The following is a 17320-nucleotide window of genomic DNA, read 5'->3' as shown; positions in this document are numbered from 1 at the left end:
AATTAAGCTTGGTGATTAGTCATGCAGACGATCATCATTGTTGTTCCAGTTAAAGGTTTAATGTTAAATGTTTGAAGTGTTTAAGTATATCGTGGTATGAATGACTGTTCATTATCGTGTTTATTGTATTAAGTCTGTTCAAATTCAAGTATCAGGTCAAAATCAAGTATAAGGTCAGTTCTCAAGATGCCGCTCTTTTCGAAATTAAGACAGATCACTACCAGAAAAGGGGTTCTCGAAGAAGCCGTCCCTATCCCTCCTAGGGACACCCCAGGGCATTTTATGTATCATAAACATGGATTAGACGCCATATTATTTCTTGATCTATGGGTAGACTATACCAAGGGATTACCAGAAAGTCAGAGGTGGCCCACAGCGGGGACCTGGGATGCAGAGTGCATCATGAAAGTCGAGGAAGAGTTATGGAAAAGGAAAGTCAGACAGTCACAGAAAGACGCCGTTGAATTATGGCGTAAAGAATCACATAGACGAACAGAAAAAGCACGTAGACAGGAAGAGAAGAGTAAAGAGAATTCCACTAAAGTTCGAGAAAATCTATTAATTGAGGAAGGTATCCGAGTAAAATCAGAACAAGTAGACAGACAAAGAAATGCCCTTATGAATGGTATGTATCCCCTTCTGGCCGAAGGATTACCTAAGGCTACTCCGGAAACGCCAAAAGACTTGCCAACCCCATTGTTCCCAATAAAGGTACATCCTAAGGGGCATCCTAGAACCGCAGAAGATGTTTTTCTTTCCTCTTATTTAGATGACGCAGCTCCCGAGTATGCCAATTCCGCCCCACGTAGACCGCCTACCAGGGAGGTTCAACGCCAAGATCCAGTACCCATATCCCTACGGCAACAAATCGAGTCACAAGTTTCGGCAAGCACATCTGTTTCTGTATCCGCTCCTACAGCTACTTCTATGGCTATGTCCACACCTGTAGTTACTGTGTCACGTTCAACGAATCCTTTTACACCCGACGCCCCAGATGGAGCCGCGGGAGGAGCTGCCAATGTCTTTTCTACACCACCCAGAATAAATAAGCTTACTTTTCAAGAGTCAGCGCATTCACGTACACCCAAACTCCTTAGTGCCCGTGCGCTTAAAGAACTTCTTATAGATTGTAGATATGACCCGGTGCCTGGAAAAGAGGACGAAATGACCCTAGCATCATTGCGTATCAGACGAGCCGCAGTGTATTTAGCAAAGTTACCAGGAATGACTGCGCATCTAGATAATCTATATCATTTTGTCCAAACAGGGCGAGATCCAGAATGTATTTACAGAGCTATGGAATACCAGAAAGTAGAGATACAGGGGGAACTGTTACGTTTCCTCATAAACTGTGTGATCAGAAATCAAGACCGACCGGGGGTAGACCCGGAAGCCATGAGAATTCTTACAAGATGGAGCCAGAATATATCAGAAGGGAGACATGATAAACAAAATTGTATAATAGCCATGTGTCGAAAGATCCGTAAAGAAATAGAACGCCTACACGAAGAGAGATTAGAGACAGACGAGTTCGAACAAAACGAGGAAGAAGGGCCAGGACTGCCCACAGGACAGTCAGACACCATAGCCTATGTAGGTAGAGGAAGATCTTGTAATAGGAATCAGACTAGATATCATACTGACTCAATACATCCGACGTGTCCAGATAATAGCAGGAATTTTCAAATACCTATAATTAATATAAGGTCTAACGAGCATTCGTTCCAAACCGCCGACAAACTACTCCAAGAACGAAGGGGTTATCATTTCCTCGATTCTATGGATGAACAAGATTTAGCCAGGGCAGCTGTCCATTGGGTGGACAGTCCCGGAAAATATAGTGATGATACAGTAGTACGCGCATTTTTGAATCTTACCCCAGATGAACAAAGGTTAGCTGGGATTTATATGATCCAACAACTCATTATACTGTATCGGAGTCAGCACTCGGACCCTGGTCCCTTGCCTGACATACTGACTGAATTACTTATGAATAAATGGAGAGGTCCAGGTACTGAATTAATTAAAGAAATTCTAGAATCAAGAAAGCAGTATATTCTTTTCGTGTGTTCAGAACATGTTCCATTGTCCGCCAAGGAAAGAACTACGTACCACATAGATAGACAGAATCCCTTACGAGAAGTGCACCCAATAAAGGGTGAGGACAATGAGTTTAAACGCGTATTTGTATATACGCCTATATCGAAAATAGAATTATTAGAAATGAAGAAAGTAGTACCCAGTCATGACAAGGACCCAGCGGGGTTTCACCGAGAAATTAAAGACATGTTACTCATGGGAGAGTATACCTACCCCGACATTATGACAATATTAAAGGTGTTGATGCCTGCTGGCATTTATGAGAAACTCAAAGAAAAAGAGTGGGAGGTAGGTGATCAAAAGATAGAATGGTCAGCATTAGAAGCAGAAGAAAGGGCCCGAGGTCCAGGTTCGGGGCTTGGGGACAAAACTAAGGCATTACCAGGACTACTAGTACAGGTACTGCCACGATTATTAACTACGAAAAAGGAAGATTGGGGTACAATTTCAGCCTGTAAACAGAAGCAAGATGAAGACACTAGTGATTACTATGCCCGTTTCGAAAAATGTTTTGGTATAAATAGTGGCATAAAAGCAAGTAGCGAATCATACCCACATCTGTTTGTAACAAAATTAGTAGAAAATGCTCTGCCTCCAGTAAAGAATAGAGTATTAAAATTCGAGAGTACCTGGCAAGGTAACACTCCAACACAAATGTTACAAATGTTACAGTACCACCACAATAGAATTAAAGAGGAACAAGAACATGAACACAGACGCATGAAAGACACAAAAATGAAAATGCTAGTTTCCCAGACAGTCCCAGCCGAAGGACATAAAAAGGGTATGACACATTCCGATTCAGCAGGACCTGTAAAAGGGACATGCAATTATTGTAAAAAGCCAGGCCATTACGTACACGATTGTCCAGTTCTAAAACATAATATCGCCATAGGTAAAACACAAGAAAGATCACGGCCACTAAGACAAGACCAGAATGAACAAGGAGCTATACAGCATGTCCAGGCAATGCCAGCCGCACAACAGCCAATACAGTTTGTACCAGCTGCACCCCCATTACCTGTTGCTACCACACAAACAACAACACGACAAATGTATCAGACCGCACAGTATGAATATCCCGAGTATCAGCGTTACGCATGAACTAGCCTAGAGAGGGAAGTTGACTTACCCCTTATCGAGATTCCTGTAGATCAAGAAGGACCTTATGTACATAGTAAATTATTAGGTCAAGATAGAAAATTTTTACTCGATACAGGGGCAAGTCGAACAACTATAAAACGTAGTGAAGTTCCAGGGGCACCCCTCTCAGGCTCACAAAATATTTCCCTTGGTTTTTCAGGCAAACCTATTGTTAATGAAGTGTCACAGCCTCTGCCACTCACGATAGGACCTCTGACCCGAACTACAGATTTACTGCTTACTAAATCATGTCCAGAAAATCTATTAGGAATAAAAACGTTAAAAGCCCTAGGAGCTATAATATGTTGTTCTCCGGAAGGAGTAAGATTGTTTTTACGTGATTTTAAAGGTCACTATGTATCTAGAGACATGGATCCCCGACTACAGACTTTACCTACACGTCTATGGGCACAAGGCCCTACTGATGTTGGTTGCATGAATATTACACCATATCGAGTCACACTAAAGGCAGGAGTGGTGCTACCACGAATGCGACAATACAAGTTACCACCAGATGCTGTAGTGGCTTTACTACAAATCATTGACGAGCTCATTGCCCAAGGAGTAGTTGTGGAAACAGACTCCAATATATGTAATTCACCGATAATACCGATTCTTAAACGAACAGATCCGAAGGCCCCGCCAGTATATCGATTGGTTATTGACCTGCGCGAGTTAAACAAATGTATTGTGCCACAATTCCCTGTGGTCCCAGATATCTCGTCATTACTGACAGCTATTGATTCCGAAGCGACATTCTTCACTGTAATCGATCTCAAGAATGCCTTTTTCAGCGTCCCAATAGATCCGGAAAGCCAATATTTGTTCGGATTTAGTTTAAATGGACGTAGCTTTAAATTCTCACGCGCACCTCAAGGATTTACAGAAAGCCCCAGCATCTATAGCCAAGCATTGAAACGAGAACTTGACAGTATCCGCATGCCAGTTAACACGGCTCTGTTTCAATACGTCGATGATCTGCTGATCACCGCAAGAAGCGAAGCTGAATGTGAAAAAGCATCACTGACAGTTTTACAATTTCTAGCCGAAAAAGGGCACAAGGTTTCCCCTTCTAAGCTGCAATTCTGTGTCCAGCGAGTTGTTTATCTTGGACACTCGCTGGACAAGGAGGGAAGGCAGCTTACACCCGACCGCATTCAGTTGATAGTTAACATGCCAACACCCAAGACACAAAAGGAGGTGCGGGCTTTCATAGGCCTCACTTCATATTGTAGACAGTGGATCCCGCAATATGCATTCCTAGCAAAACCACTCATTCAGTTGACAACCCAGGAGGCAGCCACATCGACTATTCTCCCTTGGACTCAGGAACATACACAAGCTTTTGAAAGCCTAAAGAAAGCTTTATGTCAAGCACCAGTTTTAGCAACACCATGTTACAGAAAACAGTTTACACTCTTTGTTACAGAACGCGAAGGTACTGCCTTGTCAGTACTCACACAGGAACAAGCAGGAGCACACAAACCATGTGCTTATTTTTCTAGTACATTAGATCCAGTAGCTCAGGCTTTGCCTGCGTGCCTGAAATCAGTAGCAGCGACAGCTTTAGCAATCAGACAAAGCGATGCCATAGTGCTAGGACATCCATTGACAGTTCAAGTACCACACGCAGTAGAGGTTCTTGTAAATAGAACACAAACACAACACTTGACCGTAGCACGACTTACAGGGTATGAACTTACATTGTTTCAGCCGCATATAGAAATAAGACGCTGTAACACATTGAATCCTGCCACACTTTTGCCAGTAATCGGAACAGACCCACTAACCCATGACTGTATTGAAGTCATTACTGTAACGACAAAACCCAGACAAGACTTGACCGATGTTCCATTGTCAGAACCAGACTTGACATTTTATGTCGATGGTTCATGCATGAGAACAAGTACAGGAGAGTTAGTAGCCGCTTATGCAGTCACAACCGATACTGAAGTTATTGAAACTAATCGTATAAATACTTTGTCAGCTCAAGCCGCAGAGCTCATCGCTCTGACACAAGCCTGTATTCAAGCCACGAATAAAAAAGTCAACATATACACTGATTCACGTTATGCATTCGGAGTTGTACATGACTTCGGCGTGCTGTGGCGAGAGAGAGGTTATTTAACTTCCCACGGTGCCCACATTCAGCACGGACCCCTTATTCATGCATTATTAGATGCAATACATCTACCCACTGCAATATCAATTATGAAATGTAAAGCCCATACAAAGGTTACTGATACCATTTCCCAAGGCAATGATCTAGCCGACAGAACAGCTAAACTGACTGCTCAAATTCAAACCCCCGATATGACAAAGACAATAGTCCCGACACCGACACATTGTATGACAGTTAAAGATCCTACTCTTGACGTAATTGACATACAGACACATGCTACACCAGACGAAATAAAGAAATGGACTGAATTAGGAGGGATCCAAACGGACCAGGGATGGATGATGAAGGAAAAGTCTGTGTGGTTCCTCCCTGATTCAATGGTCCAAGTCGTAATCAACACTATCCATAGTCCAGCACATCTAGGAGAAAAAGCTATGCTAGATAGCATTCAATACATTTGGTTTAATAAGCATTTACGAGCAGCAGCCAAACAAAAGGTCCGTACCTGTATGATCTGTTGCCAGTTCAACCCAGGAAAAAGTGTTCCCGTAGACCAGGGTGGATTTCAGCCTCCTGATCACCCTTTTGAAGTCCTACAGATGGATTATATCCAGATGGAACGATGTCGAGGATTCAAATATGTTCTCGTGGTTGTCTGCGCTCTGTCCCGTTGGACAGAGGCGTACCCAGTTTCAGATTACACTGCCCCGACTACTGCCAAACAGTTGGTTCGAGAATTCTTCCCACGATACGGTTTACCACGTGTTGTCTACTCAGATAACGGCCAGCCGTTCTCATCCGAATTAATGAAACACGTTTCACTTCTGTTAGGTTATCAGTGGAAATTCCACTGTGTCCGACATCCCGAGGCAGCAGGTCTCGTAGAAAGACATAACCAGACACTGAAAATCAGACTGTCCAAAATATGCAGAGAGAAAGGTGTCGACTGGATAGTAGCATTACCAGTTGCACTCTTTTACATGAGAATGGTAGCACACTCTAGAACAGGGCTATCCCCGTATGAGGTGATCTTCGGTAGACCACCGAATATGTGGGGGACGCCTATACCACGCAAAATAACTGATATTGACTGTAATATGCTGACAGATTACTTGGCTTCCTTGATGTCTGCACTACAATCTTCTCGTTCACAGGTAGCTGCAGCCTTTCCCGACAACACTGAGGTGAAACCCCATGACGTTGTTCCGGGTAATCTTGTCTTTGTGAGAAATTTCGACAGAAAAAATCAACTGGAGCCCAGGTGGAAAGCACCCAAGTTGGTCCTGTTGACCACAAGAACAGCCGTGAAGATCGAGGGCCGCAAGGGTTGGATTCATTCCAGTCACATAAAAAAATTTCATGGACTACCTTCAGATATAGACACTGTGCCCTGCACTCCCTCAGAGACTGATTCAAAACTTCCTTTGGTGGAAAAAACGGAAAGCGAACTTTACAAACTGAAGCTTAGGCCCACCAAGTCGAGCAATTTGATTGTTTAAGTCCTCTCCAAGGTGAAGCGGTTGAATTGTCTCTGACATGTATCCCCTGGACCTAAGTAGAGGAAATACCGGAAAAATGTTGAAACGACAGGCGTATTGTAAATCACTGCGTAGTCACTGCATAGTGACATTATTAATCTTGTTTTTATTGAGTCTTTTAATAATTATTACAAGTATGTTGTTGCACATATATTACCCTATTTCTAGACATGTTTATAATGTTGCTGCTGAACATTCTTTTAGTGACTTACCTCCGCATGAATTGTCTTATAGACTTGCGCTGCGCAATAACACTTTCATTAGTATGTTACACCATTCCCATCAGACTAGTAACGCCACCAATTGTTGGGTGTGTGGCCGACTCCCTCCCTATCAGAATTATGAAGGAGTCCTGCCATTCTTTCCGCACCCATTTACACATAATGGCTCCTGTGGAGCATGGTTTAGTTTAATTAATTCCATAGACTCAGACACAGCAGTTTACCAAGACCATTGGATATGGGGAAACCTGAACCTAGTTTTACTCAAAGTCTGCTACCCTGACAAGGAGGGTCGCCCCAAAAGAACAGGAACTGATCTAGAAAATGAAGTATATGGATTAGGTAATTTTACACCTAATCTCATGATTCTAAATGTCGTATCCGAAGTTGAGCTAGTCTTACCCACCATGTCAGTATTCCCAGCAAAGGGTGAATTGTGTGTAAGAAAGGTTGGTTCTATACATATGGGCCATAGTAAATGCACTACTACAGTAGAATTCAGTGATCAAGGCAAATCTTCATTCAGAACTTCTCGCCACTCCTACTTTATATGTGGTCAGACTGCATATATGCGTCTACCTCTAGATTGGGATGGTACCTGCTACATAGCATTCCTTTTGCCACCTGTTTTCCTAGCTCCTCCTGATTATTACAGAAATATTCATTTAGTACACAATAGAGAACGGAGAGATCTCCCCATTGTCGATTACACTGAGACGGCATGGGACAAGTATGTAGATTTCAATAAAGGCATCTTTCCCTATATAGGTACTGTTACTAATAGTAAGCTAATACGTAGATTAACTAGAACCCTTGAAGCAGTAGTGAATGAAACTATTTCCGCCCTAGGCAATTTAACAGAAGAACAGTCTGCTATGCGGATTGTTGTGCTTCAAAATCGTCTTGTCCTTGACGTCATCCTGGCTGATAGGGGCGGAGCTTGTAGGGTCATCGGATCAAGTTGCTGCGTATTCATACCAGAAAATTCGCCATCCGTATATAAAGCCATCACTCGCCTTCATAAGATAGTAAGCCAGATACACCAGAACCCAGGCACTTGGACTTGGTCCAGTTGGTTTTGGAATACGGTATCAGCCTGGGGATGGAGAGTTCTATCCTTCCTAGGTATAAGCCTTCTCATACTATTCAGTTGCTGTCTATGTCTGCAATGTGGACCAGCAATTTGTGGTCTGTGTGCCACATCGTGCATTCCACATCAAGATTTTCATTCAAGATCCCGGAAGAAGAAAGAAGAACAAATGATGCTATATGAACAGATAAATGGATTGATGAAGATTGATATCTCGTGAAGGGCAAGAAGGGGACAAGGAGGGAATGTGGAAATATGGATTTTTCTGGTCAGTTATGTCCCCTATCTTGGACCCCAACGGTTCTATGTGCATGTCGCAAGTACATGTATGCTCCCTCCAGTTCCAGTAATAATGACGCAAACACATGTGCGTCCACCGTCAACATGTCCTCTGTCAGATCCGCCATAAATGGGCTGGATATTCCATTCCTAAATATGAAAGGCCACCGGCTTTATATGGTTCACTTATGCCATTTTACAGTTCAGGCAAGTAGGCCCTAATTCTGTCATCGAACTCCTTTTGCCTTCTGTCTCTGAAAGCTCCAGTTCAAGCCTGCATCCGTGACCATGAACTTTGTCTCATTCTCTGCGCGGCTCACGAAGCCTGACATCAGCCTATTCTCTGCCAAGAACTGTATTTCACCTTCGAATTATCTGCTTCCCCCTCAGCCGATGCATTCCTGCCTAGTAGCTTAAGTAAACATTCTTCCAGTTACCAAGCAAAAAGGCCCATCTTCTCTGTCCTCATGCAAGTAATTCATAGCCCTGTTACCATGGAATATTCCTACCCCCTCGCATTCAGTGTAGACACCTAGACGCTTGTACACGCACGCACAGTCAGTATAGAATAGATTCTGTCCGAGAGTCCTTCTTTTGTGGATAACATAGTTCTTTAAACATAGGATATAGATATGATTTGGGATTAGGTTGACTTGACCCCCCAGACTTCTTGTCTCCACACGTAGAGCTAAATGTCAAATCCTCGTCACCCCCTAGTTACACGTCAATTACACGTCAGACTGCTGCGCGCGCATCAATGCCAAGTATTATCTTATAGATCCACCTATGTATTACATCATAGCCAATCATGTTCCTTTTTACTCATTATTACACCCATTTTCGGCTACGCACACCAAAACGTCAATGTCCTTATCAATTGTTACGCCTACTGTATTCACTTCATTATGATGTATGTATTATAAAAGTTACTGCTTGTCAATAAAGTATGTACTTCACTTCCTGAACTCCCGTGGTGATGGAACTTGAAGCATCCGATTATAATCGCTTATTGGAATAAAGCCCATTCTGAAACTCTAATATCACGGATTCTGCCTCTCATTTCATTGAGCTATTTTATTATGTTCCTGTATCAAATTCAGTCCCGGTAAAGGAGAAATATTTACCACAGGCCTATGCAGTTAAGGATCCTAGGGCCAGATGCATCAACAAACCATTTTGCGATTTCCTAATTGCGAATCCTTGCAATTTGCAATTAGAAAATCGCAAAACGGAATGCATGGAAGTGTTTTTAACACTTTCTGCAATTCCTAGGGGATCGCAAATTACCTGCCTCTTGAATATTAGAGGTAGGTCGCAATTTGCGAACCCCTAGGAATTGCAAAATTCACGGGGATGGTAGCCTGCTGGGGTCAGCAGACCACCATGTCCGTGATTGCTTTTAAATAAAGCAATCTTTTTTTTTGTAAAGCAGCCCGTTTTTCTTAAAGGAAAACAGGATGCTTTACAAAAGAGAAAATTAAAATTTTTCCTTTCATTTTCTAAGAGCAGGTAGTGATCCGTGGGACCACTGCCTGCTCTTATAAAATGCATTTACAGACATTCACAGAGGGAAAGGCATCCCTTGGGGACCCCTTCCCGTTTTAAAAATTGGTTACCATCTACTTGAAATAGGCAATAAAATGTGAATTTTTTACGACAGCTTTTCGGTCACAAAACATTCATGCATACCGATGCGATTTGGTATTAGGAAGGGACGCCATAAACACGTGCCTTCCTAAAAGGGAATATCAAACCCATTTTACGATTCGGTAACAGGTTACCGAATCGCACAATAGGGTTTGCTGCATCAGAGGAGCATTATTTTGCTTTCGCAAACGTCCGGTTCTGCCAATCAGCCGTTTGCGAAGGCAAAAAATGCTTGATGCATTTGGCCCTTAGCTTTTTGCTGGATAACAAGCTGACTCTGGGAAACAGGTTAACCGTCTCACTTCAACCTGCTTTTTCTTGCCAAGGGTGATGAGAAAAATTCTCCGTTGAGTGGTGCGCTCAGTAATGGTTCAGTTACCTGGATTGCTGAAATGTTGTTTATCTAGGTGCACCTGTTTGATTGCTAACACAACTTCAGAGGATTCAAAATGAAGCGAGGAGGCTCATTCTGGGTTTACCCTGGCATTTTTCCACCTCTGCTGATTTAGAGTAGACAAATTCGTTTTAAATCATTGTGTCTTGTTCACAGAGAATTGAATGAGTCTGAACCTGGCTAGCTAAAAAAAATATTCTCCTTCTATGCCCTCAATTGTAATCTAACATCCTCTGATATCTCCCTATTGGTGGTTCGAGACTGTAGGAAACTCGGGTCCTGGGGGATGGTCCTTTTCTATAGCAGTTGCATTGATGTGAAACGCATTTCCAATGACCCGACAGAAAACCTCTGGCCTTTTGTGCTCTCGAAAGGCCTTAAAATCCTGACTATACTGTCAAGAATCTCTTTATTATGGTCTGCTTTACCAAGTGAAGCGCCAAAACATCTGTATAGGTATTAGTGCACGTTTACAAATTTAGTAACATAACATACAATAACTGTGAAATTGTATTTAGGATGCAGCAACATGTGCTGCATGAGTAACATTCCACTGTTACTTTAGAATCTGTTATAAAAACATACCGAGCAGGTAGCCCACCTGATTTGTGTATCTCAAGGCATAAATAACGATTGAGTTTCATGCAGAGAACCGCCCGAACATATATCACATAATAGAAGTATTTTTCACAAAATTTACATATGTTTCTTTTGGAAACAATATAATTATTTCACCCAGGTACAGTATTGAAACCTCATATGGAACTTTAAGAACTCAAGCTCCAGTCGTCGTCTGAAGTCAGGCCCTTCTTTCTTCAAACCATACTCCTTTTTAGGCAAAGAATCAACATGCCAGGTCGCATTGCTGTCCCTTAAGATCCAAGCTTTGCCCTTAATACTTATAGTTTTTGCTCTCACCTTTATTGTATCATAGCCCTTTTCCAGGTAATCTCCGCTCATACGTTCATCTCCAATTGAAGCATAGAATTTGGTCCACCAGTCAAAGTTGTCTTCCTCCTAAATGGGGGAAGAAAACAACATCAGGTGAGCCATGCAACTGATAATCTCAGCAATCATATAACAAACAGGGTACTCTGGGGTAAGCAAGAAGCACACGTCTGCTCTCTATGATCAGGAGGCTGGTATGCTGAACCACAGAAAGGAGTTTTGCAACCCTAGGTGAAGACACAATTCATCACACCTGCTGCACTACACTGGGAATCCTGCACATTTTTGCACTTCAGGGTACACACCCCACCCAACTCCCCCTATGGAGTAACCCTTGATTTAATGATGCTGCACTTAAAAAACGCAATAGTTCCCATGGAGCGATTACCCACTTTTTTCAGAAGAAATGAAAGTTAAATTTCTCATAGTAGAGTTAGAAACCTTTGCACCTCTGGCGGGTGGGGGTGGGGGGGGGGGTTCCTGAGGGAGTGGATGCATGTGAATGGGTGTGTGTGTGTTTTCCAAAGAATGCACTGCTGCTGCTGTGGTGAAAAAGTTACTTATCTTTAGTAACACACTATCCGGTCGATTCTTTATCTAACCAAGGAGTCCTTGCCTTATGATCTTCTTGCGACTCTTGGCATGAGTGGCATGGGCGGAAAGGCAATATAAAGTAGAGATAGGGACCCCTAAGTCACTCCAAGGGAAATGGGGTACTCTTAACAAGTGAAAACAAAAGTCTCCCTTGGATATCAAAATAACCAGAAGCTAATTATTCACACATTATACTTTCTCACCCAAATCAAAGATATGAAAAAAGAGAGCAGACGAATAGAAGCCCAAACAATGAACTCAGCAAAATAGCCAGCAATATAAATCAATACAAAATGTATTAAAAATTATACAGTAAAGACATTTTTGTTTTACATAACATCATTTGCATAAATGTACAATGCACATAAACAATAAATTAAAAAATATCTCCCATAAAAAAACAATTGCATACACTAGTATGCTACTTCTGTAGATGAAAACAAATACCAAAAGTATGGATGCACCAAAACCCCCAAGAAAAAACACTAGACACTTAAATTTGTCATAGATTTAAACACATTTGTGAAGAGAAAAAGTTGATTGGAACTTGATATCCGTTCCTCAATAAGTATCTATTGAACCAGTCAGACACCGAATTGTGTATAAAGTTGCGTCGACACGTTTCGATGGCAATAACAAATTTAAGCCATCTTTTTCAAGACTTTGATACTTATCTCGATGCAATATATCAAGTTTTGCAAGCATATATCCTGTGTATAGAAAGCACAAATCAGTTATCCAATGAAAAGACATGGTCACCACATTAACAAATTAAAATAACAGTTGCCTAACACTAATTTAACTCACCCCCTTCTCTTTCTTAATCCCTCTATATATTTCAATCAAAATATCCCTTAAAATATAATGCATAAAGCTTATGGAATGGGCATAAACATAGGAAAGCAGGAAAGTTTATGAAAAATAGAAAAATCAAGGGCCAGGTGTAGGTAAAATCAGTTTTGCGAATCCTTAATAGCGACTTTTAGCGAATCGCTATTAAGGACTCGCAAAATGGAATGTATGGGGAATCGCAATAATAATTGCTATTCCTTAATATTCCTTAATTGCGAATTTCAAATTGCGATTTGCAATCAAGGAATACCTTCCCATTCATTTAATTGGGCCCAGAGGCCCATAGAAATGAATGAGAACTGCGCACGCAATTTGCGAGTACCCAATAGGTATTCGCAAATTGCGTGCACAATTTCAAGGGTGCAAGGGTTCCACCCCTGAAATGTGCATGTGTGCACATGTGGCGCATATACATGCCCTAAGGGCATGTATGTGTGCCACATGGCACTTTGAAAAAAGCAAAACAGTGCTTTTTTAATGGGAATCGCAAATTACCACCAACTTGAAGTTGGTGGTAATTGGCGATGCCTTAATGCAATAACGCAATTTGTGATGCCTACTGGCATAGCATTTAGGGAATCGCAAATTGTGATTCTCTAAATGCTTGCGAGTAGTTATTTGCCTATCTACATTGCACACAGCTGAATTGCGAGCGCAAACGCTGAAATTCTGCGAATTTCAGAGTTTGCGAGCGCAATTTGGCTTGCTACATCTGGCCCCAAGTGATGAGTCAGAAGATAAAAGCATAAATTACAAAAGGAGTTCAAACAATACAAGGATTCACATTCCCACAAACAAACATCCGCTGATTTCTTTTTTATGAATATTTTAGGAATTATAAAAAGCAGCCATATCTTTCTACTAATGTATATTAAACTATCTTAGCAACCTATATAATAGGTAGAGCTGCTTGGCCACTTTATCTAGTTTATTTTGGCCACATTATTCTTTCTGTATAATCTTATACCAGTTAAATCAAATGGATTACCTGTTATTTTATATCAGACCGCCAATCATAATTCAAGAAAAGGCATACAGGAGGCTTGAGCTCCACTCGAGATGAAAAGCGTCTCTGAGTGAGAATCACCTTGGAAACTCCAGCACGTGAAACTGCTGACATTGTGCCTTCTCGGGGAGGCAAACAGATCTAACCAAGGCTCTCCCCACTGTTGAAAGAGATCTTGTGCCACCTCTGGGTGGAGATGCCATTAGTTATCTGCTAGACATGGACGGCTGAGTTTGTCTGCCCTGTTGTTCAGGCAACCTGTCAGGTGCTGAACCACCAGGGAAATGCCCTGAAGTTCCAGCCATGTCCAGAGATGCAGGCCACCTTGGCAAAGGGTCCATGACCCCACTCCACCCTGTTTGTTGCATTACCGCATAGCGGTGGTGTTATCCATGAACACCTGTACCAGCCTTCCCATGATGAAGTGTAGAAAGACTTTCAATGCCAGTCAGATGCATGGAACTCCAGCAAGTTGATGTGGAGTCCAGATTCCGCCAATGACCAGAGTTCTCCAATCTCCACCTCTCCCAGATGGCTGCCCCACCCCAGGAGTGACACATCTGTCACTACTGTGAAATCTGGTTGTAAATGGAGAGGGATCTGCCTCTGACCCAATCCTGGCCCATTAGCCACTACTGCAGGTCATTTGCAGTTCCCTCCAAAATCTGGACCAGGCCGAAGAGATTCCGCTGATGGTGAGCCCACTGGAACTTCAGGTCCCACTGCAGAGTCCGCGTTTGGCATCTAGCATGTGTCACTAGCAGGGTACAGGAGTCAATGAGGCGCAGCAGCTTTAGAGTCAGTATAATCAAAACCCAGGAGGAAGGCTATAACATCGGTATCATAGCCTTAATATCCAGGACCCGCCACTCGGGACGATAAGCCCAAAATGGCATTTTGTCCAGAACAGCTTCGATAAAAGGGAGTTAGGTGTGACTTCAGCATGTTGCTAGTGAACCCCAGCGAATGAGGTAGGTCTGCCGTAGTCTGGATGTGGGAGATGACAACCTGGGGAGATTCTGCCTTCAGCAGCCAATCGTCAAGAAAGGGAAAGACTGCCACCCCTGTTCTGAGCAGATGAGCTGTGACCACCGCCATCACCTTGGAAAACATCTATGTGGCACTGGTAAGGCCAAAAGGGAGAACGGTGATTTGAAAATGCTTGAGGCCTATCGTAATCCGAAGGTAAAACCAATGGGCAGATAGGACGGGGATGTGAAATTAGGCACCCTGCAAGTCCAACGCTACCATACAGTCTCCTGAGTTCAGAGCAGGCAAGACCTGAGCCAATGTGAGCATCTTCAATTTCTCCTTTCTAAGAGGGTAGTTGAGGGATCGGAGACATAGGCTAGGACAAAGGCCCCTTGTTATTTTCAGGACCGGAAAGTAGCGAGAACAGCAACCACAGCACACTTCCGGTGCTGTAACTCTCTCTATGGCTAATTTGGCCTAGAGAGCCATGACTTTCTCAGACAGCAGGAACAAATGGACAAATGGAGATGGAGACATGGAGGGAAGGGTAGTCTCGAAGGGGATGGATTAGCCCTTTCGGATGATCTGCGGAACACACCTGTCCGCTGTTATGGACTACCAGTGGTGGAGGTGAAGGAGGATCCTGCCACCAACTGGACACCGATGATCTAGAAGGGCAAGATTATGAAGGTTTGGAGGCTGCAGCTGTTAGGTGGGAGCTGGAGCAGACTGCTGGCTACCTGACGAACAAGTTACTTACCTTCGGTAACGATGTATCTGTAAGAAACATTAGTTAGTTAGATTCCTCACCTTAGAATATCCCCAGGCATCAGGCTGGATCCGGAAAGATTTTTCGTCAGCAATACCCCTTGCGCGTCGCTAGGCGTCGTCTGCGGCTCCGCGTCCGTCGTCGGCGTCGTGCGCCGGAATGACGTCGTCGGAGTACTTAGACGCCGCCCTCGCGCACTGACGTCAGTTCTTGTACATAGCTTTCCGCGCCAGGAACGCAGAGCCATGCAAGAGACCGACACCGGTGCCAAAAAATCTAGGGCCCTAGAAAGGATAGCCTTAACCCTAGATGTCGGTTCGCAGAACGGGGAGGATGGGTGGGTCGGTGAGGAATCTAACTAACTAATGTTTCTTACAGATACATCGTTACCGAAGGTAAGTAACTTGTTCATCTGAAAGAAACACGCTGGTTAGATTCCTCACCTTAGAATAGATACCCCAGCAATACCAACCCCGGTGGTGGGTCTGCGAACCAAGATCACACAGAAAGTCCTGGAGAACAGAACGGCCAAAGAAGCCATCTCTCCGGACTTGGCTGTCCAGGCAATAATGCTTGGCAAACGTGTGCAGCGAGGCCCACGTTGCTGCCTGACAGATGTACTGCAAAGGGACTCCCCGTCCCAGGGCAGTAGTAGCCGCTGTGGCCCGGGTGGAATGGGCTCTCAACCCTACAGGAGGGTCCTTTTTAGCAAAGGAGTAACAAGCCTTTATACACAATACGACCCACCGTGAGATGGTCCGCTTGTGTACCGCCCTTCCCTTCTTAGTACCCGCGTATCCAACAAAAAGCTGGTCGTCAACCCGGAACTGTTTCGTGCGGTCCAAATAAAAGGACAGCGCCCGTTTTGGATCCAGACGGTGGAGCCTCTCTTCCTCTTTCGAAGGATGCGGAGGCGGAAAGAAGGTGGGCAAGGTGACAGATTGCCCGATGTGAAAGGGAGTTACCACTTTTGGAAGAAAGGACGGACGAGTCCGGAGGACAACCTTGTCCGGATGAACAGAAAGAAAAGGAGGCTTAGACAATAACGCCTGGAGCTCACTCACCCGTCTAGCCGAGGTGATAGCTACCAGGAAAGCAGTCTTAATAGTCAGAAGACGAATGGGACGATTGTGAAGAGGCTCAAAGGGAGCGCACATCAGAAAGGTCAAGACTAAATTCAAATCCCACTGAAGCATTACGAAGGGGACAGGAGGAAACATGTGAGTAATGCCCTTAAGGAAACGAGAAACAACAGGGGATTTGAAAAGAGAAGGCTGATCAGGAAGTCGTAACAAAGCAGAGATAGCTGATAGATAACCTTTCAAGGTGCCTAGAGCAGAGCCCTGCTGGGCTAGAGAGAGAAGAAAGAGGAGAACCTCAGAAAGAGGGGCGGAAAGGGGATCCACAGCCTTTGCTGTGCACCATGCCACAAATTTGTTCCACCTGCAGGCGTATACCGTTTTAGTGGAGGGACGCCTGGCTGCCAGAATAACGTCACAGACTTCAGGAGACAAGTCAAATGGCATCAACTGACTGTCGCTGCTCAATCTCCATGCATGGAGGTGGAGAGTGGACAGGTTCGGGTGGAGAACCGTCCCCTGCTGCTGCGACAGAAGGTCCTCCCGAAGAGGCAGTCGTGTCGGAG

At 43.7% G+C, this 17320-nt stretch overlaps 1 protein-coding gene across 1 annotated transcript in view; it reads right to left on the bottom strand.

Annotated features, from left to right (window-relative positions):
• LOC146784224 (myoferlin-like) overlaps nucleotides 1-17320 on the bottom strand; it is a 3625175-nt gene that overhangs the window by 1063775 nt on the left and 2544080 nt on the right. The window contains exon 17 of the mRNA XM_085634512.1: nucleotides 11453-11551. Coding sequence (XP_085490638.1) covers nucleotides 11453-11551 — 99 coding nt within the window. The remainder of the gene's footprint in view (nucleotides 1-11452; nucleotides 11552-17320) is intronic.

The sequence above is a fragment of the Triturus cristatus genome, chromosome 11, assembly GCF_964204655.1.
Source record: "Triturus cristatus chromosome 11, aTriCri1.1, whole genome shotgun sequence".
Lineage (NCBI taxonomy): Eukaryota > Metazoa > Chordata > Amphibia > Caudata > Salamandridae > Triturus > Triturus cristatus.
Note: the sequence above shows the minus strand (reverse complement) of the source record. Positions and strands in the feature narration are given on the sequence as shown.